General features: G+C 38.5%; 1 protein-coding gene across 1 annotated transcript; it reads left to right on the top strand.

Annotated features, from left to right (window-relative positions):
* The first annotated feature begins 4475 nt into the window (after positions 1 to 4475).
* On the top strand, positions 4476 to 21734 carry LOC138030745 (E3 ubiquitin-protein ligase TTC3-like). Its single transcript, XM_068878622.1, has 17 exons — positions 4476 to 4716; positions 4840 to 4931; positions 5066 to 5156; positions 9434 to 9555; positions 11633 to 11676; positions 13207 to 13294; positions 13936 to 14001; positions 15751 to 15812; positions 16757 to 16830; positions 17111 to 17190; positions 17275 to 17369; positions 17654 to 17716; positions 17940 to 17994; positions 18094 to 18238; positions 20832 to 20883; positions 21351 to 21492; positions 21681 to 21734. Exons 1-17 carry the CDS (start codon positions 4677 to 4679, stop codon positions 21732 to 21734), a joined length of 1365 nt encoding a protein of 454 aa, XP_068734723.1. The 5' UTR covers positions 4476 to 4676.
* Positions 21735 to 24000: the final 2266 nt, after the last annotated feature.

Below are 24000 nucleotides of genomic sequence, written 5' to 3'. Positions count from 1 at the left end.
GTGAAAAGTTGACTAAGAACAAAGAACGAACGGGAGAGCTAGTTTATACGGAAGAGAATAGTTTTAATTATTGACGTGGGATTTTACCCAAGATCTTACTTTTCCCAAAAACGAACGCTTCTCTAGTAGGCTTATTTTTAATGCCCACAGTTGCTTGCTTAAAAACTCTACTATCAGAATTTGGGCTTTACAAATGCGGGGAAACGGAGTTTTCCGATTATCGTTTTCAACCGTACAGGAATTTTCCGAGCAACGGAAAACATTAATAACGATCATCTGGATCCGTCGAAGCCAATTTAATCAGGTTGTTCATGATTTCCTGACTTATCCCGAATCTTCTCAATGATCGGCGACCATTTCCGATAGGTGCATTAATTAAGGTCGCCTACAAACTAGCCGGGAGGAAACAATGTTGCGGAAGCAAATGTTTCCCCGGTTGCGGCCCCAGGAAATATGTTTCCTCGTTTGCGGACACAAGGCTATAGTTTCCATATGTCGGGAAAATCCCAGATTATGCGATGCTAACTTATGCGCGCTGCACAAGCAGCATGATTATTTTTCCCCTTTTAACTAATGATGTTACTGTTTTGTGTCGTTGTCGCTATCGTGGCCGTCGTTGTTCATGACGGCTACAGAACGGTTAGCATATAATTGCCCGAGTTTCAGTCTCTTGTCCACTTCTCTCAGGGGCCACCCAACGAGAATATAGTTCAAAACCACTTAAACATAGCATTATTAAACGTATTTTAGAATTTAAACGGTAGATATAGGCATATTTTTATCCCCTAAAACTTTTTCATCTGTTCGGATTTCCTAGCTGAAAGCCTAGTGATCCGAAAACTATAGGGATCAAAACTTACCTATTCGAAAATTTCAGCCAGAAAAAAAGGCAGGCTCTAGGTGACCTTTTTAGGGAAAAAATCTGTTAAAAATGGGTAATTATATCATTTTTCAGATGTTCGAAAATCCTAGTAGAGGCAGGCAAGCAAGAAATTATACAACAAATGTTCCGAAAATTCTAGATCTCAAGTCGTCTTCCGAACAGATATTTTCCGAAAATTGACGTTGGGCCCCTGTCTCAACTCCCTGTCATGGCGGCTACAGAACGGTTAGCATATAATTGCCCGAGTTTCAGTCTCTTGTCCACTTCTCTGGCTTCATTTGAGTTAAATTTAGTTACTAAGCCAATTTTTTTCCCAACATTATTCCCTACATGCGACCGGCGTAAAAATTTCCCCGTGCCGTAATATCATTTTTACTGACTTCCGCCGACACCGTGAATTAAACAGCGCTGGGAAAATTCCGGTGGAAGAAAGTCAAGAGCAAAGAAAACCGAAAGCGGAAATTCATTCATTGCACCCGAGGTCTCGGCGCCCATGCTGGTGGAAAGAACACAATAGCAAAATTTGACTCTGTCATTATGCAAAACTTGAGCTACATTTTTCTATTGTTTGGGCACCAACATGGCCGTCTTATCACATGAGTGCAATCAAAGAATGATAATAGACATTTCACGGTTGGTTGGTTGAGCCAATGCCCCTAAATTTCAATGTTTTCGACCACATGGACCCGCTTTTACTCTACTACGAAAATGTGAATTGCCAATATTTGCCATTCTTGTAAGTCAGTCATGCCAGAATTGGCATTCGATGGATTCACAAATTATATCCTAACACCGGTGCGCACCGGTGGCTCAGTTGGTTGAGCACTGGGCTGCCATGCGGGAAGTCGTGAGTTCAACTCCGGCCGGACCAACACTTAGGGTCTTTAAATAACTGAGGAGAAAGTGCTGCCTTTGTAATTACATCCACAAATGGTTAGACTTTCGAGTCTTCTCGGGTAAGGACGATAAACCGTAGGCCCCCTCTCGCAAATATCTTCCATGTTCATTAGTTCGCTGTGGGACGTTAAATAACCCACTCACTCTTAAGAAGAGTATGGGATGAAGTTCCCGGTATTGTGGCTGTCCTCTGTGAGTATATGGGTGGGTGGGTATAGCAGGTCCACATCAAAGCTGAATAGCTGCCAAACTTCAACTTGCTCAAACAAATAAATAACAAACAACCGAAATAGGGTCAAATAGAGTGTTTTAACGTGACGTCACGTCGGCTATGTTGGTGTTCCAAATGATCTCTTGTCCAAACTAATCGTTCCGAAATTAAAGCTCTGTTATCACGGTGGAAAAACAAGGTTACTAGTCACGTGAGTGAAAACACTCCAAGGTTGTTTTCACGTCAAAATCTTGGAATTTTAGGAGAATTACCCAGAATCCTTTTTGGGCATGAACAAGGCAACTTGAGAAGCACGAAGCGCAGCCGGAGGAAAAGTGAGAAGAGAATTTCTAATCAGATACTAAGAAGTAGCCCTGGTGTATGCTGTTATCGTAGACTTTTGATTTGAGAGCATTTTTTTTCGTAGAAAATTGCCGACAAAAAAGTGCTTTTTTTGGTGTTATTGTGGAGGCAAAAAGCTGGCTTTTGGTGCTTTCTTGTCAAACGAACGGTATAATGTAGTGGAAATCGAGGCTCATCGTCGGGACTTCAGACTGTAACAACTGTCAAATTAAGTAGTATTGGTATTTTGCCCGGATATATCTGGAATTAGATCACTAATTGTTGCGTGATAGTTTATCTCCTAGATGCTTACCATCTAGCCAGAAATCCGGAAATTTTAGTTTGTGGTCAAATGGAAAGGCAATTTTCCGGAAAATCTTCTCGGAAATTTTGGACAACGTCCAGAGGTGGTCTACTTTTTCCGTTTGGAACGGAATTCGGGAAATTCCGTTACCATTTGTGGTAATCGTTCCGTTTTCAGGCCCTTTTTCGTGATTTTAGCGCCAGATAATATTATTATTTATTTCTGTATTTTGTTATTTAAAGTTAGCGTGATAACTATTGAGAGTTCCTGCTAACGTATAAATGTAGATGTAGATGTCGGAAATACGCAAGATGGAATGCCGGGCAGTAAATGGTAAGTGTCATTTTCATGCATCCGGTGGTTGAAGCCTAATCTAAATCAACAGGTGAATGACATTAGTCTTTCTATTTGGTTGTAATGTAGCCTGCTTGCAGGCGGTACTGTAGTTGTTGTGTCGCCACTAAACACGTATCAGACGCCATATTGGAAGAGCGTGGGATAGGTCTGGGCCCCGTGAGACCTCATTACGAATTCCGGGTTTTCGACCATCCAACCGCCTGCGTGCAGGCTAGTTAAGGTTGTAACGTTTCCTTCTTTTTTTTTGGCGTGCTAATTATTAAGTATTCGATGTATTTATTATCCAATCATCCATTCTTGCACTATGTGTAAATTTGTAATAATTATGACTGGTATTATGGTAGCTCAGTGCTATTACACAACCCAGACTGTTATTATTTTATTTTATTTTATTTTATTGTTGAAGTGAAGATAACGGGAGTCCGTGGACTGAGATCTTTGTAAAATTTTAAAATGTCGTTTTCTTCATAAAACTGTTTCAATATTGTTGCTGTTGTTACGACCCATTCGTGAACTCAAGTCGGTTATATTACATGATATTAGGGTACACGCGTTTTGAGGTTTTTGCTGTCGTCGTTGTATGAAGCACCAGGGGCGTTACAAGTTGCTTATGATAGGTGGGGCTAAAGTACAGGTCAATTTTTACAGGTCCCACATTACAGGTCATTGTTTTACCTTTACAAAAGCAACCCAAAACCTTCAAATCGGCCAACCTTAGGCCTAAACATCGTTTTGAGGCCTAATGAGGTCTAAGTTCAGCATTAGTAAAGGTTTCGTACCGACTGACATATACTTTAGACTCGTACCTTATAACTGAACCTAAGCACTGTTTACAAATTAGGCATGCAATAAACAAATGATGCCATGAGTTGCGTTCTTTGCACCAATCGTCCTCTTCCCAACCACCAAATTCTTGCAGCTTTTTACCATAACAAAAAAGACAATTAAATGCTTGTTTTATCCCAACGAAAACGGTTTTTCTCACAATTAAAAAAGTATATTTAGGATTTAAAACTATAAAAAATAGCTTATCTTGCCTCATTCTTGTGTTTCTTTGTCTCTGGAACAGTTTTTGGGTCGATTAAGAGCGATTTAGGTGGTTTTTTCCCCAAAGTGGGAAAGGATATATAGAGGGAAAAGAAGAGAAACCAAAAACCACCTAAATCGCTCAACTGTAACCTCAACTGCGAAGCCTGACCCCAGGCTACATGAACACTTGACTACGGGTGCAGGGATGGTGCAGTGGTGAGAGCATTCGCCTCTCACCAACGCGACCCCAATTAGCGCTCCAGCGATAGAGCGAGTACAGTAGACACTTAAAGTTCTTTTCTTTTCTTTTTGCCTGGTAACCAGTGTGGCCATAAGCCAGAAAAAAAACCGTTCCATTCGCCGAGTGAAATCTTCGTATTTCTGAGAAATTCGGGTCTTCCCGGGTCATCTTTATCAATAGACCAATCACAGAGCAGTATTTTGACGAGCCTTCTTGGTCGCATGAACGGCCATTTTGAATTAACGCCATGAATGCAGTTGTGTCTTTCCATCCATTTAGCACCGTTGACGAATGTGTGAGAGTATAGTACCACATCTCTTGCTTCAGTAACCTTTATGTAATTGTTAATAGTTGCCATACCGTTTGTGTGGATGTCAAAATAGCCTTTATCCTGTAATCAGGAGATCACAACATGCCAACCACTCCACGGAAAGTTCGTGAGAACAGAGAAGGTTCTCAAGTTTAAGCTCTAGTGTTTCTGTTTACAAATAAGATTTATGCAAGTTCCAGGTCCAGTTTACGGAAGAAAACTTTATTGTGGCATATTCCGCTGATATTTTGCCATTTTTTGGTAGGTATGTCTCGGGGCACATCAAAACTACTCGCCAGTGATAGCGATGACGATGATATGGACATGCCTTCCTTGATTCCCTGCAGCGAAGAGGAGGTAAAAATATATTATTATATTATTATACAACTGAGATATCACCTGTGGCTTTCTTTTTCCTTATTTGCCTTAATTTGCCTTTATCTGTAAAGTTATTATAGTTCATTTGTAACCACGTTTTTCTTTGATCAAAGGATTCCGATGCGGAGGAATTTAGGAGAAAAGCGGCCGGCACTAACAGGAAAACTGAAACGAAACCAAAGCCAGTAAATGCAAACAGTAACGGTAAATGTAAATTTATCTTTGTTGTTTTTTTTCACCTCTTACGAACACACCCTTTTAGCAGGAGGGTAAGCTCTGTTTGTTTAGAATTGTACTGTTATTCATTAACATTTCGTACTTGCATTGATGTTTCATTAATTAAATAGATAAAACATCATAACGTGGTATCGACCCTTTGTGTATGCACAAGTGTCTTGCACTTGGAACTTGGAACTTATACTCCCAAATAGCTGGGCTAACACTGGGAGATATAAAATAACGAATTAAATGATAATAATCCACAATAAATATATAAAGTCAAAAGAAACAGTAAATGTAAATAGTTCAAAGTCTTTTCAGGTGGTTCGGGGTCTTCATATTCTGATGGCTAATGACTTAAAAGAGGTAATGTTCTTAGCTTGGACTGTTTGAGTTAACAGTTTGTTCCATACCCGAACAGTTCGTACAAACGGAGAATAACTGTGTGCCAGAACGCTTGAGTAGGGCTGGAGCATAGCATGTTGGATCCTTGATCTAGGAGCTGGTTGGATAGAAGATGGGAATTCAAGATCTATGAGATTGTTTTTAATTTTGTAGAAAAGAGTCACTTGGGCCAGCAAACCAACCAAGTTGATTTACAAGATCTTGTGAGTTTGTAGATCTCATGTAATCATGTGCGACGAAACGAGCAGCCCGCCGCTGGACTTTTTCGATAGTTTCAGTGTCCATGTTTGTGTGTGGATTCCAGGCAGCACTTGCATATTCTAGTAAAGGTCGAATAAGTGCTTTGTAAGCTCTTTCCTTGACTTCAGGCGTACACGGTTTTAAAGTCCGTTTAACCAGCCCAAGAGACCTATTGGCTTTGTTGGAAGTTTTATCACAGTGTTCTTTCCAATTTAACTTGCTCGTTAATCTAACACCCAGATAATCACAGGAGGTTACATGTTCCAAGACCTGACCATGCATGTAATATGGTAGCATGACAACGGCTCGCTTGTTGGTCAAGGAAATGTGGTAGCATTTCTTCACGTTAAACTCCATCTGCCAAAGGCAGGCCCATGAAGTTAGTCTGTCAAGGTCTTGTGAAGGATAAGATGATCCGCAGGCGATACAACCTTTTCGGTACATAATGGTGTGGTCAGCAAAGAGTCTAATATTTGACTTGATATCACCCACAATGTCATTTATATAAATCAAGAAAAGCGTGGGGCCTAAGACAGACCCTTGTGGAACACCTGAAATAACCTTGCATGGGGTAGAGTGCACGCCATTTACACTGACACTTTGGGAACGGTTGCATAAGAAACCCTTTATCCACATTAAGGTTTGACCTTGAATACCATAGTGACTTAACTTATACCTAGTGACTTGACTTATACCATAGTGACTTAACACTTTAAAAACATCTCTGACGCTTAGCACAGGCAGCCTAAATCAATAATAATTATTGGAATGCTAATTTATAAGTGCTAATTATTTTTCAGGGGGTTTATAGGGGAAATTGAAAAATTCTGATAAAAATCGGCTGATCCTTTGCCTGTATAACAAAACATTTTTCATTTACAGTGACTGTCAATGAATCTTACGAGCATTCGAAAATGTTGTCAATTAGGAGATTGTCTGTTGCTCTTGTGAGACTTGAATGTTCTTCATTGCATTGGCTAAACTAAAATTTACAAAACGAAAGACTGAAAATTGCCCTTTCCTTCAGTCAAATTACATATCCTCACAGGGATCAAGCCCTGATCAGTTTTTTAATATTTACTTCATGTGAGAAGATTCCTTGTGTCGTTGCCGCTCCGCTGTTCAAATTCTAGGTTTCCCTCATTGCCACTTCAATGCAGGCAGGAGCCTTCCTGATGCAAGCTTGTTTGCTAGTGTAAACAGACTGTGATTATTACTCCAAAATGCTTTAAGGTGGCTGAACACAGTTTTTGATACCTATATGTTTCATTTACCTTTTTCTTTAAAACCCTTGATCCTTTGGTTGCCAAAAATGGTAGCAAGCAAGTTAACAACACAAACTTCGTTTTCTTGATAGTTAAGGTGATGTATACACCATTGCCATGGCAATGTGAATTAATATAAAGAGGCCTTTAAAATTGGTTTTGTTTATTTGCAGAAAATCTGGTCGTTAGGTCATTTGATGTTCTTTATAATTTGCATGCAACAAGCTTGTAACAATGTTCACAAGTTAACACTATTTTAGTAATAATTTGACAGAGAGGTCTTTAATTATCCCTTGTTGAAGATTCACTCGAATATCTAGAATTTCCTCTGTTAAAGTTTTTTCCACCCAATTGCTAAGAGTAAGGGAAACCTTTCTTTTACATATTGTTTGAAATATTTCCCATCCAACTTCTCATATGGATGGCAAGCCAAAACACTTTTGTTCTAACTAATAGCACCCTCCCCCACTGCCCTCCTTCTTTCCTTTGGCAGTGCATCCAATCGCCAACCCCTCCAGGTTTTTCTGCTCAATTCTCCCTTGAGGAGCTCTTGCCTGACCTGCTGGGTTTCCATTTTTGACTTCCATAAGTCCTCTCCTTCTTCCAGGGTTTTTGACAGTTTATAAATTAGCAGATTAAGTTTAGCAAGTGGCGAACTGTTCTTTGCTAAAATCGCCATTTTCGAGACCGCTTGCTTCCATCAACTTGCCACATCAAAAGTTGAGATTGCTTTCATGCAGAACCTTGATCTGTCAGAATAACATCTGCTCCATCCTGGTAGTGATCTTGCATGGCCTCCCAGGTCTAGGTTTGCTATTTTGTTTGCTTAGGCATGAAAAGCCAGCTTTGTTAATGCAGAAAATGGTCGCATGCGACACACACCAAGTTCTTCTGTTAGTTCTGAGACTTTCAAACTGCCGTCTGTAACTCCTTTACACACCATTTTATGAAGACACATGATAAACAGAAGAAGTGATGCCACAATTGAAATGCATTTATGCAATGCACTTACCGTTAATAAAGAATCTTTTGCTGTGAGATCACTTCTTTATCGAATAGCATTACTTGTACATCACATGCTTCATGAAAACATTGACTGTAGACAATCCTGGACAAAAGTTACTGAGAATTTTCTCAAGTTTCCTCTTTTTTGACATTGCCAACTACAAAAGCACACGTATCCCCCCTCCCCCTACCCCTACCCCTCCAAAGACAATGTTATTTGTAAAGAAATGCAACGGGCAGGGGGAGGGGGGAGAGGGGGATTCGAAAGTAGAAAGAAATTTTTTATTGGATTGTCCTGAGGATGTAATTGTCTGTGGAGACTAAACAGTGATTGGTACAGTTCGATCCGTCTAGACCTTAGGTCTAAGGTCTGTATGTGTATCGTAGAATACTGTATGTACACTGTAGGGCAGTACTGTGATAGATTAAAACAGTGTATTGTTTGTCTGTTGTTGATGTCGTTGACAAGTCGTTTGTAGGGTGCGGGAAGTTGTAGGCTTTGGTTTATTGGTGTTCGTTCTAAGTTAGTAAACCAGCTTTCCAGTATGATCCATTGGTAGTAGTTAGTGTTGTAATTAACACATTGAGCAGAGTCCCAGTCGATTCTGTGGTTTGTCTGTAGATGGTGTTCAACAATGTTATTAGGGACCTTCAGATTCTAGGATGAGAATAACTATGAGTATGTGATTTTCTCATAGAACAACAGTGAGCATGCGCAAACCAGTGTCATTTTGATGGGAAAAACATACCTTTGTCATTTTAGTACGAGGTTTTGCAAAAAATTATGTCATCGTGTCAATACAAGTCACCAACACGGTAGTAGTTTCGGCATCTTTTGATCAGGAAAAGACTCAGTTACTAGCAATAAGAACAACCGAGCAACCTATGCTGCTAACAAAGAGTAAGATAAATCGTCGAGGGTTATAAATAAAGTATTTTCGCTCATAACGGGCAGTCAAATCTCTTACTTGTTCTCATCCTAGAATCTAAAGGTCACTATTTTTGATATCACTGTTCTACATCACTCATCTGTGTTCAGTCAGTCTAGCGTTCACATTTCTGCCAGTCTCACTGTTATAAGTGGCCTGGCAAACGTTGTGTAAGTACTTACGTTCGTCTGCTAAGTTGTCATGTGAATCAGAAAACAGTAGTATGCGTCTCATTAAGGTCCATATTGTTGTATCCTTGTGTAGTAGGGTTGTGAGATAATTCGTCAAGAAGTCTGCCAGTGTGGGTGGGTTTCCTGCAAGCCATCGTCTGTTGTTGTCATGGTTGACTAACGATAGCGCAATAAACATAAAATACTGGTTACTAATTGATAAATGTTTTAAAATTCATATATTTCAGCTGAATGTGCAGAAATGTGGTACAGACTGAATAAAGATGAGAAAGAAAAGCATATTCATGTTATGAAAATTTATTTGCTTTCACCATTCCTTTTTGGCCAAGTTGTTAATCAAGAAGATAAGGTAATGTACCAACCAGTAAAAGAGCAGTGCACAGGAAAATGTAGAAGAAAATTTTTGCGGGGGGAGTAACAGAATGAACTCCTCCCTGCCGGCTGTAAGAAGGTCCTGGTGTCATGGCTTTTTACCTTTGCAGCATATTTTTGATTTATGTACCCTGAGGTGAATGCCAGTGGGTTTCGACCTGATGAAACAGGACATGCAATTTTATTGAATGGTTTCAAAAACATTCCTCAAAGAGAGTGTCCCTCTGGAGTCCATCTCGAGGCTCTGGGGAATAAACTCGTGTAAATCCTCCCAGAGCCTTGAGATGTATGTATGTATGTATTGTATATATGTATGATTCCTTTTGTTTAGGAATAAGTTTTACAGGAAAACCAGTTGTTCATTTGCGCTCCACTTTGCAATTTTGTGACGCAATGTTGGTGTTTTGATTGGCAGTTTGCTCTGAGGAAGTTGCAATTTCAAATGTCAACTTGCTGCCAGCTGTTTACGATCCCATGCAGAGTCACATATTTGGACCCGTTCAAAACAACCTTTATCTCTATTTTTTTACAATATAAAGTGACAGCATAATAACTGTACATTGGGTAGGATTCGCGAGGCTGTGCAAAAATTAATTCTTAAATGACAAATCCACAATGTATCACTGGCGTGATTGTTTGCAAACCTTGAATTATCGCAAGTTCTGTGAAGACTGTTTGTGTTGTCTCAAATATAATTACATTCAGGACTGTGAGGGGGTTGAAATGTCAATTCAATAGCATGATTTCTTAGCATAAAGCGCAACTGGGTTTCTGTGAAAACTCCATGGTGAAAGTCCATGCAACAACATCTCCATTTGCCATTACTGGATTCCACGCGTAAACATCCTTCGAAGAAATTAATCATTTCAAATCCATTTGAAGGGGGTTCCAAAATATTAAAGTTATTAATTCCAAAGTGACAATGGTCTATGGAAAAGGTTCACAATGTAATTACAGTTCGAGGCATACCATTGGACTTCAACTGGTCGTACGTTGGGAAATTTGAACCTCAACTTGCTCGGAGCTAAGTGCCAATCAAAAATGCAACATTGGCATGCAAACTAACAACCGGTTTCACTGTAATACATCAAAATAATTGGTTTATTATTAAGTAATACAATATTGCGATAAAACCAAGTGATTAGAAGTCACAACATTTCAACCTCTCCAAGGTCTTTTTCAAGTGACATCTTATCACTTAAATATTTATCACATCAATTTCTGAAAAAATTTCTTTTACAGCGATTACTAGTTATAGGCACCCCTCAGCGACCTTTTAAAATTTTGCGAAACTGAATTTGGGTGGACGTCAATCAAAATTTATGATTCCATGACAAATTGAACTGCTGCCAAGGAAACAGGAAAATATTGTCATGGAAACATTTGATTGACGTCCACCCAAATTTAGTTCTGGAAAATGAAAAAAAAATCCATTGAGAGATGTGTGTGACTGATAACCGCTGTAAGGTGATAGAACATTGTAGGGCATCAGAAAGTATCCTCACCCCAAGACATTGCTCTTTGGTTCTTGTGTTTTTATCTGGAACTCAAGTCAGCAAATGGCTCTGAGTATTACTGTATCAAAAGAAAAACATGTGGAATTTCTAAAAAGTAGCCAATCCAATAGTCTATTTTGCTGATGTTAAGTTCCTAGTGATGCCAGGGTACATAGTTCCAGTCCGTGGTTGGGCCAAACAGACTGAAGTCTAATTTCAAATGATTTGTCAGACTAGTAGTAAGAAGCCCTTACAAGGGACTGGAACTAGTCAGGTTTGACTACAAACCAACCTTAAGCAAAATAATCTATTGCGTGACAAGCAGTTTGTGTTTTTTGTAACTTGGAAGGCTACTATTTTTGAGAGCCATGCAGGAAAAAGTGAAATCCGTTCTCTATAGCGTGCTTGCCTCCTTCAATGCAACAGTACCAGCTCCAGTTTAGCAGTTTAACTGTTATCATTTTACAAGCATTTTGTTATTAGAAGCAATAGATAAGGTTTTTACCTTGTTTTTTTCTCATAATTGGGAACTTAACTGTCTGGTCTTACTTATTTTAGTGGATTAACTGGGCACATGAATTTGGATTATTGCCCAGCAAGAGGTATGATTAAGTGTATTTTGACATTGTTGCTTTAAAATGAGTGTGTGAAAGCTTGTGTGCTCTTTGCGTTTTGGAGGGGATGTGATGTCCTTGTAAATTTTATGTCATGTGCAGGGTTTTCAATGAGAGCCAGCTGCTGGCGAAATTTGCCGGCTGTTGCTTGTGAACCCACTACCTACTTTTCCTTTGAAATTACCCCAAATTTTACAAAATAAAATGAGAAACATTCCCACAGAACATGAGCCTTGGATCAGGGAAGTCTCATCCATTAAAAACAAAAGCCTGAATTCTGAGTAATTTCAGTGGCGATTTATGTTTCCCTGTTCATGTCAAAGGCGTTGTTCGAGGATTGAGCACACGTTTTTGAGGCAACAGTCCAGCAGTCCAGTTCTTGGTGTAAGCTGCCTGATTTGCTATCTACATTTGAAGCGTGTCAAGACCACATTCACAAAATGTCTTTTCGGTCACAACAGATGAAATACTTTGCACAGCTGTACAGAATGCAAAGGAGCCTGAAAGGGGGCTATGTCATGTTATTTTAATTAATTTTGTACTCCAGAATGCAGGAAATGATTTCAGACCCCACTACTAACTCGCACTTTCAGCCCCTGGAAAGCGTGTCTTCAGGAGGTGTTGTCCATTCTCAGGTTTTGCTGCCTACTAAAATTCTCCCACAAAAAAAAACAAAAAAACATTCGTACCTGCTACAGCTGAACTGTGGACAGACTTCCCAGAGAAATTGTTAACATCAGAGACCAACTGAAATTCAAACAATAAGTTGATAACTTCCTTTAGTGCTGTCCATCATTGTCAACCCTTTTGCTATATGTATGATGAGGAAAGATTAACATGGAATAAGGAGTAATGTATGTTAGGTCAGAATGAAATTCAGGTTAAGATAATAATACCAATCTTGTTTGATCCCCAGTTTGCATTGTCTCATATTCACTCTGTAAAGCTCTCTTTGTGACTTAATAATAGGGAAAGAAATCCATGTACAAACTGAAACTGAATTTCATTTTAAGCTGCAATACATGCATTTGAAAGAGACGCACATAGAGTTCTCCTTACGAGCTGGTGGAACATGTGACTTTTCAAAGAAAATCATCAGTTCATCAGTGTGTAGTACTGGTAATTGATAGTTTTTTAATCAGTCAGATGCAAAATTAATTGAGAATCTGAATAGGATTTCAGGGTTCTTTTGTCTCATTTTTTTGGCAATTGGAGGTACAATCTGTCTATCTGTATGCTGTTTTTTAGAGAAGTTCATCTCATAGTCTGGACTGCATACTTTTCAGGGTTTCATATGTCATGGATTTTCCGGATGTATGGTCCTTGAAAGTCCCTGAAATATTAGGGAATTGAAGGACACAAAGTGTAAAAACCCTGAGATTAACTAGGGTTCACCTACAACTCAATATGTTGGTGTCATACATTCCCTGATAAGTAAGTTGCTTTTTGCACATTAAAAGACAATCAAACCCACTAACATTTGATGTGAAATGCTAATGTGTGGTTGTCTGTTTTTAGTTCATTTGACATCAGAGCCTTGGAAGAGAAATACTTCAATGCAGTTGATTTAGTTGAGGAAGCATTTGATAAATTAGCGGACAATGCAGTAAGTGGAAAGTATTTAACTAAAAGTGCTATGCTTTAGACTAAGTGAATGCATGTTTTCATCACAAATGGACCTTTTAACCAACACTTTACAAATGAAAAGTCTAGTTACTCCTTGCAAAAAGTAGGTTGAGATAGTGCAAGAGTGTCAAGTCAGTGTACTTGCAGATTTTTCAATATCATGAGCAAGGTGATTCCTGTACATGTAGTTCATTACACGATTCTTGTAACATGAGACATGGCCAGAGCCAAAAATTACTTCCCTGGGGAGAACTGTTTGCCTAGTTAATCTGGCTACTGTGTGTATGATTGTTATGGTTTGTTATGAAAACTCTCATTAGCTTTCTGGCATCTCTTGCAATTCAAATTTGTGACATTACGTCTTGAGAAAAAGTGATTATTTGTGACCTTTCACAAGAAAAGGGGGCTTATGAAATTTCATGATGATGCAGATTTCACGGCAGACACCCATTGATTTCGTGAACATCAAACTATTCGTGCAGTGTACAGTAACCAGAGACAACTATCTTTCTCATGTTTCAAAATGCAAGTAAGACTTAATTTTAAACGGAAGAAATCTTGTTAATTTTTTGTGGTACAGTAGTCAAAGTTGTTTACTTCATCTGCCTTGTACCCTGTTAGCTCCGCAAGAATAAAGACGGGCTGATTAAAGTTCTTGACATCATTGGAAGTTCTGGGTTGAAAATGGTATGTTTTTTTATTTCTGTAGAATACTATCTCCTCCCCAGAGTCCACTTTTCTTTTGGTCAGCACCAAGACCACAAGCTCTGGCCACTTTTGTAACCGTTGACAACCACTGTTGTTTCAAATTTCTGAGTGTGCAAGATGATTTGGAAGTCCTTGATTTGCAGACTTCCTACCTTGGAAGTGGCCAGAGTCAGTGTTCTTGGTGCTGACTAGTGGTGGGAATCGGTTGAGATTTCACATTCGATCATCAGAAATAATCAGATTGCCCCAACCGATCGATCATCGATTATAATTGGAAGAATCTACCAATAAGCATTCCACATATTTTTCATCTAAATAGAAGTCAAAGTGGGCCCTTCCTTCACTTGATGAAAACCAAAATATTCCCACTTTTGACCTGGCGTTTCCAGGATAGCGAAAGATCTCCAACTCGTCCATTTTAGCCGCCATGTTGGACTCGTCAACAACATGTAAGCGAGGCATGTCTGAGAGAGGACACTGGGAACTGGGGAGAGATTGGGGAGAGCGAAACAAACATTTTCAAGCCAAAACGAACAATTGTTCATCTTGGATCAGAGGTGACATTATCTTCCTCTGGTGATTTGTAAATACATTTGAGATCTATTTCAAAACTTATTTTGGACGGTAGTGATACTACAAACGCGAAACAGTGAGCTTGTAATTTATGTTTTCTGTTCAGTTGTTTTCGAAATACAAAGCGGCTTAGCATGCCACATCTTTCAAATAAGCGTGAGGTATTTGAAGTGACAACAACACAGCGAACAGGGTACCGCCAGGTAAACACAGGCAATCTTAGATTATATCTGCTGTTGTGACTTAGAAGTTAGAGTCCATGAAAAAAGACAACTCACACAAGAGTTGACAATACTTTTATTTGTCCCCAATAAATTTTTAATTTTTCGGCGACAATCGATTATGAAAAAAGCAAAATCGATTGTCGCGTCGCTTGAACTTTTCGATCAACTTTCGATGATAATCGATCATCGGCCCACCACTAGTGCTGACTAAAAGGAAAGCGGATTCTGGGAACACGACTGTGTAGAATATTATTCACTGAGACTTCTTCCAATGAGTATGCAGTAGTGCTGAATTCAGGGAAGCAGGGTTGGTGCAATGGTGAGAGCACTTGCATGTACCTTCTACCATTATGGCCATAGCCTGTTCCAGGTGTTCAGTTGGTAAACATTGCAGCTTGGGATGGGCAGCAGGAAGAAATGCCTGTAAAACTCTTTTTAAAAAGGGATTTCAATATACCAGAAAAACCCATATAAAAAACGTAGTATACCGGGAAAACCTTTTAAAAAGAGTTTTACAGGCATTCCTTCCTGTCCCAAGCTGCCCTCCATCTTTCACCATGTTTATTAACTGAACGATTTAACTGTAATTTTTTAAAATAAACTTGAACTTGAACTTGAACACTGGCCTAACAATATAGCCCTAGAAGAGATGTTATATGTAGAACAATCTAATTCTTGGCAACTGCTTGAATTTTTCCACCTATAAACTTAAGTCACTTTAGATAGGAAAGCAATTAAAAATCAAAGTAATAAAAGCCCTTCACATAAAACCACTATAGCCACTATTTTTTTACTGAGTACTTTGGAGTACATGGGGCGGTCAAACCACAGTTGTCAGTGTTGCTGACTCATGTTAAGTTGCTGCTGATGACTGTACAATTGCCAATTTTTAACTATGAATTCAGTCACTAATTTGTTGGTTTTTATCTAGTCCCATCATCTTGATAAAGCCATATCCTCTGCTGAAAGCTTCAAGGCCTTTGGTAGTTTGAGGTACTTTTCAAAGTTTTTATGTCCCCCAGTTTTACTTACCTTTGAGAGTACATGTTCGCCTTAGATCATGCATGTGTATTACAGTCAAGCTATGTCACGCATGACCAGTTATTTTAAAATTTGAACTGAGTATTTAAATCTGCATGCCAGTTTTGAACTTTGCTTTTAAGAGGATATTTCCTTGATCACCAAAATAGTTGGCAATGAACTTTCCTTTTTGTTTTGAAATAAACGGTATTTGAAAAGTGAAAATTATTTCAAACATTTGATGACTTATTGTTCAGTTATTGTGCATTTTTCGGAGCAACTTTCAGAAAAATCTTCAAGATTCCATTCAAATCTTGGAGGCTCTAAAGAGGGTTCAGCCTAGTGGATACTGGTCATGCATGACATAGTCTGACTGTCATTTTTTTTCAAATTGTAAGCAGAGATTTTGGCGAGGAATAGGCCATTTCCAAGTTCACGTATGTCTCCTCTTCAAAGTGAGTCTAAGTGTGAAGTTTTTGTGATGGTAATTCTACTTTACATATGAATGAAAACTAATTTTGAATAATTTATAACAAAAACTTTGCACTTAGACTCGCTTTGAAGAGGAGGCAGACATGTACTCAGAAATGGCCTATTGATTAAGAGGTACTTGCCGAGTTTGCAATGATTATTAGTACATGACAAGTGGAATTAAAATAAATTTTATTAGAAGTGCTGCAATTTGTCCCTCTAGGCAACTTGGCTTAATGTTATGCTTTCCCTGCCAAAGTTTTGTAAATGAATTAACTTAACCCATTGACTCCTAGGGGTTCCCCATTGACAAGTAAAATCGACTGGTGTTAGACAGAGTAAAATACTAAGTCTGGCCGGTTTGGGTGTCAAAGGGTTAATTAATTAAACTTGTGTGAATTACATGTACTTTGGACTTAATTGCATGTATGGACTTTTCTTTTCAGGAATAAAATTGAACTGAAGCCAGGAATGACCAAAAAACAAGGAGATATCGCACTGCTACTTGCTCACAATCAAGGTACATGTGCATGTATTTGACTTTTTTTTTTGGGGGGGGGGGGGGGGTTGGGGAGCAGGTTTCAATATCGTGAGAGTGATCACTTTTTGCCAAGATAATTATACCTACCAACGTTATTTTGATTTGATTTTATCTGTTTGAAGTCAATTGATAATTTTCCAAATTAACAGAGCTCTTGTGCTCACTTATGTAGTAGAGGTGGTTAGTTGTTAATACCATTATCATTGTATCAACTTTTATATGTATGTCTTTTTGACAATAATTTTCGTTTGTTTTGCAGTTTCTCTTCATGTCAAAGACTTGGCTTCAGGCACTGATATTGCAGATGGATTTATCAAAGAATGCACACGGAGAGAAGAGGTAAGTGCAGGGTTAAGAGTTTGTGCAGTTTTAGTGAGCTGTGTAGAACCTCTTGTTGTAATATGCTTTTGCTTGTTTTCATAGCAAACAGCTGACAAGAAGATGGAAGGCAATGCTGCTTTTGCTAAAGGAAAATACAAAGCAGCCATTTCAGCTTATACCCTGGCCTTGCGTTCAAGGTATTAAATTCAAAACTCATCTATAGGGCTGGTTATTTGAACAGGCTAACTTAGACCATGGTTTTCGACTACCATTTCACTCCTGAGAGTTGCTTCAGGTGGATTAATTTACTTTCCTCCTTGACTTTAATTTACCTTCTGGATGTTTTGACATTTTATCAACCCTTGTAAATTAGTGTTTGTGCAAATAAAATTGACCCTCATAGTACATGTATTCAAAAATTTGATTAGGCTGGCTTTACTTACCATTCACCTTAATTTCTAATTACTGTCTTTGTTTGCAGTCCCTACAATCATGTCCTTTTTGGTAACCGAGCTCAGAGCTACCTTAAAACTCAGGAGCCATGGTAAGGAAAGTTAAGTATTTTGCAAATCTTTCTAGATTTTCTACTTTTGCATTTACCATCTGTTACCTGTTTCTGGCGAGGTTTCAATGAAGATAAGCTACTTTCTAACAGTTATCTTCGTGGAATTCTAGTCCTGACCACCTTTATGATAGTGCTACTGTAGGTAGTGGAGACAACCCATGCTTTTGTTGGTGGCAACATTAAAAAGTTGTTTTGTTGCTAGGTGTGCTCTTGCTGATGGAAGAAGAGCGGTAGTTTTAAAAGCAGATTGGCACAAGGTAAGACTGTACATGTAAGATTAGCTTTTCTGCCAAGGTGACAGTAAAGATAATAATATTATTGTTGTGTTTTTTATTAAGCTTTTTCTCCATTTTTAGGCGCAGTACAGATATGCCCAGGCCTTCTTTGAAATCGGTAACATTAAACGAGCAAAGGAAACAAATAGGAAGGCAAGGAAAATTTGTGTTGAGAAGAAGGACTTAGACACCCAACTTGAAAGATTTGAGAAGAGTGTCCAATCAAGTGAGTTTTAAGCAGAGCTGGCAAAAAAATAGTGGATTGTTCTCAAGGTTTTTGTCCTCAAGATCAGGGATCCAAACGTCTGGCTCTGCTACTGCCAGTGCTTCAGAGGTTCTGACTTATTTCAAATCTAAGAAACAGGGCTTTCAATAAAATTATGTGTTGGTGTCTACCCATATGAGGGTAGGCTGCCTCTCCTAGGGGGATCTTGGGGCATTCTCCTCCAAAAAAGTTTGAAATCGAGAACTTTGTAACTATACACTTTTCAGCTTTCTGGGCATCAAAATTAGCCACGGGAATGACAAAATAATTACGAACAAGACTTTCACTTTATTCAAAGGCGATCAAAGATTTGATCAAATAGTCTTGAACAGTAAGTGAAAATACCACAGTATTTATGAGAAAACAATGTAGAGAGTAAAAATTTATTCAAATAACTGTAGTGGAATGTGATTTCTTTGGAAAGAATGCAAAACAATTCAGGGTAGCCATGCTTGGCCGCCATCATTGTTAAACAGCCAATGCGAAAGCGAGGCTAACTTTTACTAAACGATACTGACACACATGCAAGGTGAAAACCGCATAAGCTCTATACACAAATCCTCAAGACAAGTCTGGGCGTATTTTAAACATTTTTTGCATTATGAAGTGGTTAGGCTATAAACATTTTAAGATGTGTGTTTTTAAAGTACGGTACCCCTCAAAAGTAAGTTACCACCCTCTCGTAAGACGAGTGTCTCTTCTCTAAGATGAGACTTTTGTCTTGTGACACATTTCGAAAAACTGCATGAACGGAAACTTTTCTGAAGATTGACATGTTCACGAAGAATCTCGTGCTCCAAAACGGAGCACCTGACTCAAAAAGTGTAATGGAAAATGCGATTGGCAGCAGTGTATTATTGTGAAACTCTTGCATTCCAAATGCGTGTCGACATTCAAACCACCACTCCGCCTGTGAAATTTACATACTTTAATTCGAAGTTGATGTCAAGGAAAAATATTTCGATAAGCTTGCGCTGCAGCATGTACTTGTAAAAACTGTTAATCGATGGATTTCTTCAGTACATAAGCTTAAATCCATCGAACTGCCATAAAATTTGTCTTGCACATTTCAGCTGCACAACAGCATTAGCTTATAATTATTATCTTGTATAACGTGAACTTTGAGAGTACCGATAAGTGATTTGGAAAAAATTTTGATGACATAACTTTTGTGAAAATGACTTCAAAATGCGTTCTCTTGTTATAATTGTTTATACAGGGTTTTCCTTTCAGGCGGGATGGTTCGTCGGGTTGTTTACAATTTTACCGGTGTCTCGTACTTTGACTCTATAAATTTGTGGCTACTTTTTTGCTTTTTCTTCTTTCTTGGTGGAATTGGATATGTTATTGGAAAGCCATGGGCAGAAGAAACACAAAGCAATCATGCGCAATAAATCCTTCAAACTAAAAGAAGTCACGATTAATCGCTGTACTGTTGCTTACCAAACAGAATAATCAATCTGTTGGCATTTCAATTACGCAACGTAAAGTCCAATAACGAAATGTCACGAATGCGTTGTCGTAATTTGCGAATTTTTGCGAAGGAAAAGGCTGGATGTGAAGTGTAGTATTAATTATTTTAGGACATGTAGTTTAGTTTTGTTTAAGTCTTAAGTTGAAATAGAAAACAATGGAAATATTTAATACAACATGACCTTGTAAATAAGTTTTAGGTGTCTGTAATGTTAGAACTATTCTCGATCTTTGTATGCCAGAATTCTTCTCCTACATTTTTGCTCATTAGGATGCAATTTGTTTAGTGTTAATTTAGTGAATCAAAGCTAAAACACAAACTATCAAAATTTGCTTTATTTCATTTGGCAATTTAGGTGTCTGATCATTCTCTAGATCTGTTTACAACGCCACCGTGTAAAAACACGAAACGTTACTCAATTGGCATGATTTCTTTTTCAGTTTTAACAGTATTGTAATTTCGATTCTTGTTTCATGCTCGACAAGAGCGTTGTTTTGTCATTTAACTTTGCAAATGTTCGTACGGCTGTCGGACTTTTATCAAAATTTATGCCAATCTTGCCCCTTCAGTGATTCTGGTGAGACGAGTATCTCGTCTCTCGAGACAAGACTCTCAAGATGATACTCTCATCTCACGAGAAACAAGATGAGACTGGTAACTTACTTTTGAGCAGTACTATAGCTGTAGACCCAGTAGCTGGTGTCTTGATGACCCACAACCGCTGGAGGCCTGGCAGTAGCCGGCTTCTATTGAAAGAACCTGAAGAAGAGTTGATTATTTTCATCTTGTTAAACTGAGACTGAATCTTTGATGACTTCTCACTTTACTGAGTGCATTGTTTTCAAATTAATTGTTATCTAAAGTAGATTACCAACATCAGACTCCTATAATATTCTTATAACTTGTGTTTCTGAACATGCGATGAAAAATTAATGGTTAGTCATCACCAATAATATAAAATGAACTTGTAATTATGCCCATTCATTACTGGGAAAGAAAGTCATGTTTTTGCAATGCTGGAGACAAGTTGGCAGTAGTGACTTAGTTTTATCTTTTCTTTGTCTTCTTTTCAATGAAAAGCTCGTGAAGTTAAAGGAAAGACAGGTGCTAATAAGATACCTGCCAAACAAAGGTAAGCAAATAAAAAGTTGGGATCAAGTTTAATTAAAATTCGTTCCACACATTGTTGAAGTTATGTTTAAAAAACAAGTAGCAGTGTTTTATTGGGTTTAAAACACGAGGCGTAGCTGTATGTTTTCAGACCCGATAAAACACATGCTGCATGTGAGTCATGTGATTGGCCTAAAAAACCTTCCCCAAAAAGCGTGTCGCTCTGGACTCCGAACAAAGGTTCAAATTGTGGAGGGATGATATTAGCATACAAGAAAAACAAGCAATGCCTTATTAGTATGCTTTAAATAAAGAATTGTAAGAAGGAGTGTTTTATTGCAGTTAAAGCTCGTGCACATGTCATTTTATTTATAACAGAGATCTTGTTCATGTTATCTGTTTTTCTCTGTCATTTCTGTGAATCATGAAGGAATCAATACTGGTTTACAATCGCTTGAAGTGAAGGATTTCTTTTGTGTTTTAAATTAGTAAACAACTGTATGACCTCCCTGACTTGGTGACTCCCACTGCAAGTGACACAAGTGAAAATTCGGATGACGAAAAACCTCACACAGGCCCCCCAGACCTAATTGATGAGGACGAGGAAAGCAAGGACTCTTCAGAAAGTGAGGTAAGTGGGCTTAACACACCTTTGCACAATGTACATGTAACGTTGGAGTGTTGGTCTCTGATAAACTGAATTTGTGTTGGAGATGTGTCAGTGTTGTTTGCATTCTTTGGAGTTACTTTTGTCAAAGAAGAAAGTCTTCTTATGGCTGACATCCAGGCAAAAATTTACTTGATACCTTTGCATTGCAGGATGTCGACTCTGACAGCTCTGATGGTGAGTTGGTTGTAATTATGTTTCTGTAGCAATTGTGACCTTTCACACGAAAACATACAGTAACGGTTTTGTGTTAAAGGGGTAAAAATCAACAGCTAATCGACTGATGTTTTAACACCTTCAACGCCTTTCTCAACACTTCCAAAGGGGTGCACAAAAAATCGGTTTGTGAAGAATTTTCTAACACCTTTAACAGGTAGAAAAGCCGCTGTATCAGCAGTTCAAGACGATAGCCAACACTTTTCAACACTCCCGACGCTTTGCACTTGCTTTTCACATGGGGAGCTGTTTTAGGAAAGTCCATGGTGGCAGAAATGTCTAAACAGCACTGCACTGTTAGAAATGAACAAAACAAAATGTGAGATATGGACGTTGCAGCCTTCACATTGTGCCGTCAATTTGTACTTCATTGAGTATCTGATGACATAGCTCAGAGAACGTTTGTGAAATCTAGTGCCGATCTAAAATCATCTGTTTAACACATGTGAAGACGACATCGAAATTCACACGACCTCCCAATCCTCTGAGGTGGGTGTCAATTTCATGAAAAGTAAACATGCAGAAATTTGCATAATTTTGTTCGCAAGCACACAAGCACACTTACCCGGACAAATGCAGTGGTCTGTTATCATACAATTACATGAATTCAAGAACTATTTTAATTTCTGCTTCAACACAAAATTAACTGTATGTGTCAAACTTGATAATGATCAAACATGTCCATCGAAGTAATGTTTAAGTGTACTTTGTTATGCTTTGTCTGTGTCACCTTTTGGGATCGAAATCATTGAAAAGGAAATCTGTTAGAGTTTATAGTTCACAGGAAAAATGAGCGTTGTATCATGATTCCATTAATAACTTTTTATTATAGGCTCGATTTCCGCCGCTCACTCGAGTTCGGGTATCCTCCCCGAGAAGAGACGGTTGGACGCGTGAGCGATAGATTGTGTCTGTGACGTAATTTCAAAATATAATTTATGTGAAGTCAATAGTTGCGGGGAAATAGCATTAGACATCCCAAAAACACTGATTTTAAGAAAACAGAAATTACATAAAAACGTCTGTGCGAAGTTTCCAGATGATACGAGCTTGAGTTTGTGGTTAAATGATCAGAATGATCAATGTGAGTTTGAATTCAACCGGCGAAATCATCAAAAAAATCTTCGGCGGCTTCAGCTCTCCGGTCAACCTCATCGGCCCCCTCGTTTTGCCACCGATAAACTCAGCAGTACTTTCAATTGATCTTGAGGAATTTTACTTGCTCTTACATTAGCGAAGTATGAGGAGAAAATTGCAATAGAAATGGATTTGAAAGCCGTATTTTGACCTTGGCGCCAACTGGAAAATCAGTGAAGTTTGCGAACTCAGGCCAAAGAAAACGACACAGTTCCCATTCTCCAGCTTCTCGAACACTTTTCGTTGTCGCAATCTTCGATGTTTCCTACCTTAAAAGCACGTGTAACCTCGAACATGCCGGGTCAAAGAATACCTTTTGCAGCCAAAACATATCATTTATGCCAGAACGGATTTGTGCAGGCGAGTTTCTGATAGGCGGAGATTAACAATGGCTCCCCTCACGCGTCCAGCCGAGATTTCGGGAGTGAGCGCTGGGCTCCCATTTTCCCAACAAGCGGCTGGTAAATCGAGCCTACTTTTTTTTATCAATCAAACTAATACTTAAAGTGATGAGTGTGACCTTAAAAGCTGTCTTTCCTGCTTTTGAAGGAACAAAGAGAGGTACTAAACGAAAACCATTTGCTTGCCATGGAATGAATTCACGTCAACTTTGTCCAACATGTGCATCGTCTTAGATCAACACTTTTTTGAATGTCTCCAACGGCTAAAACAAAATTATTCTGACAGCTTCACCAATACGTCCAATGGGAAAAACCGTAAGTGTACAATTTCAATGTGAAAAGGTCACAAATATCTGCAAGCTATAATAGCTTGTAGGTACTTAATGTGCTATTATGTTGTCACCTGCCGCGTTGGCAAATTGATTAAATAATTAATAAATAGCTCTGAAGTGTGATATTTTCCCAAACAATAAAGTGGACATTTACTTGAACATATGAACAGCAAGTATCTTCCTTAAAAATTTTGCTGCCAACAATGCAGTTTAACGATCAGGCATGGAAACGTTTTGCACCCTTTAAGAAATTTACTTGAAGGTGTCCTTGAGCAGACCTCTAAAATTAAATTTTAATCAAGTGTTGTCTCAATCAGAGTTGACCCTGTGCTTTAGCAAGGGGTGGTTGACTAAAAAAAAAAAATAAGGGTGGTTGACTGCTTAAA

Source organism: Montipora capricornis, chromosome 13 (genome assembly GCF_036669925.1).
Source record: "Montipora capricornis isolate CH-2021 chromosome 13, ASM3666992v2, whole genome shotgun sequence".
Classification (NCBI taxonomy): domain Eukaryota; kingdom Metazoa; phylum Cnidaria; class Anthozoa; order Scleractinia; family Acroporidae; genus Montipora; species Montipora capricornis.
Note: the sequence above shows the minus strand (reverse complement) of the source record. Positions and strands in the feature narration are given on the sequence as shown.

Bases quoted from the DNA above. Each gene is read 5' to 3' on its own strand.
- LOC138030745 (XM_068878622.1), top strand. From the start codon at position 4,677: ATGCCAACCACTCCACGGAAAGTTCGTGAGAACAGAGAAG. The intron at 15,813-16,756 runs GTACTTTTCAAA...TTTTCTTTTCAG, and splicing joins AAGGCCTTTGGTAGTTTGAG to GAATAAAATTGAACTGAAGC. The intron at 17,191-17,274 runs GTAAGTGCAGGG...TTGTTTTCATAG, and splicing joins AATGCACACGGAGAGAAGAG to CAAACAGCTGACAAGAAGAT.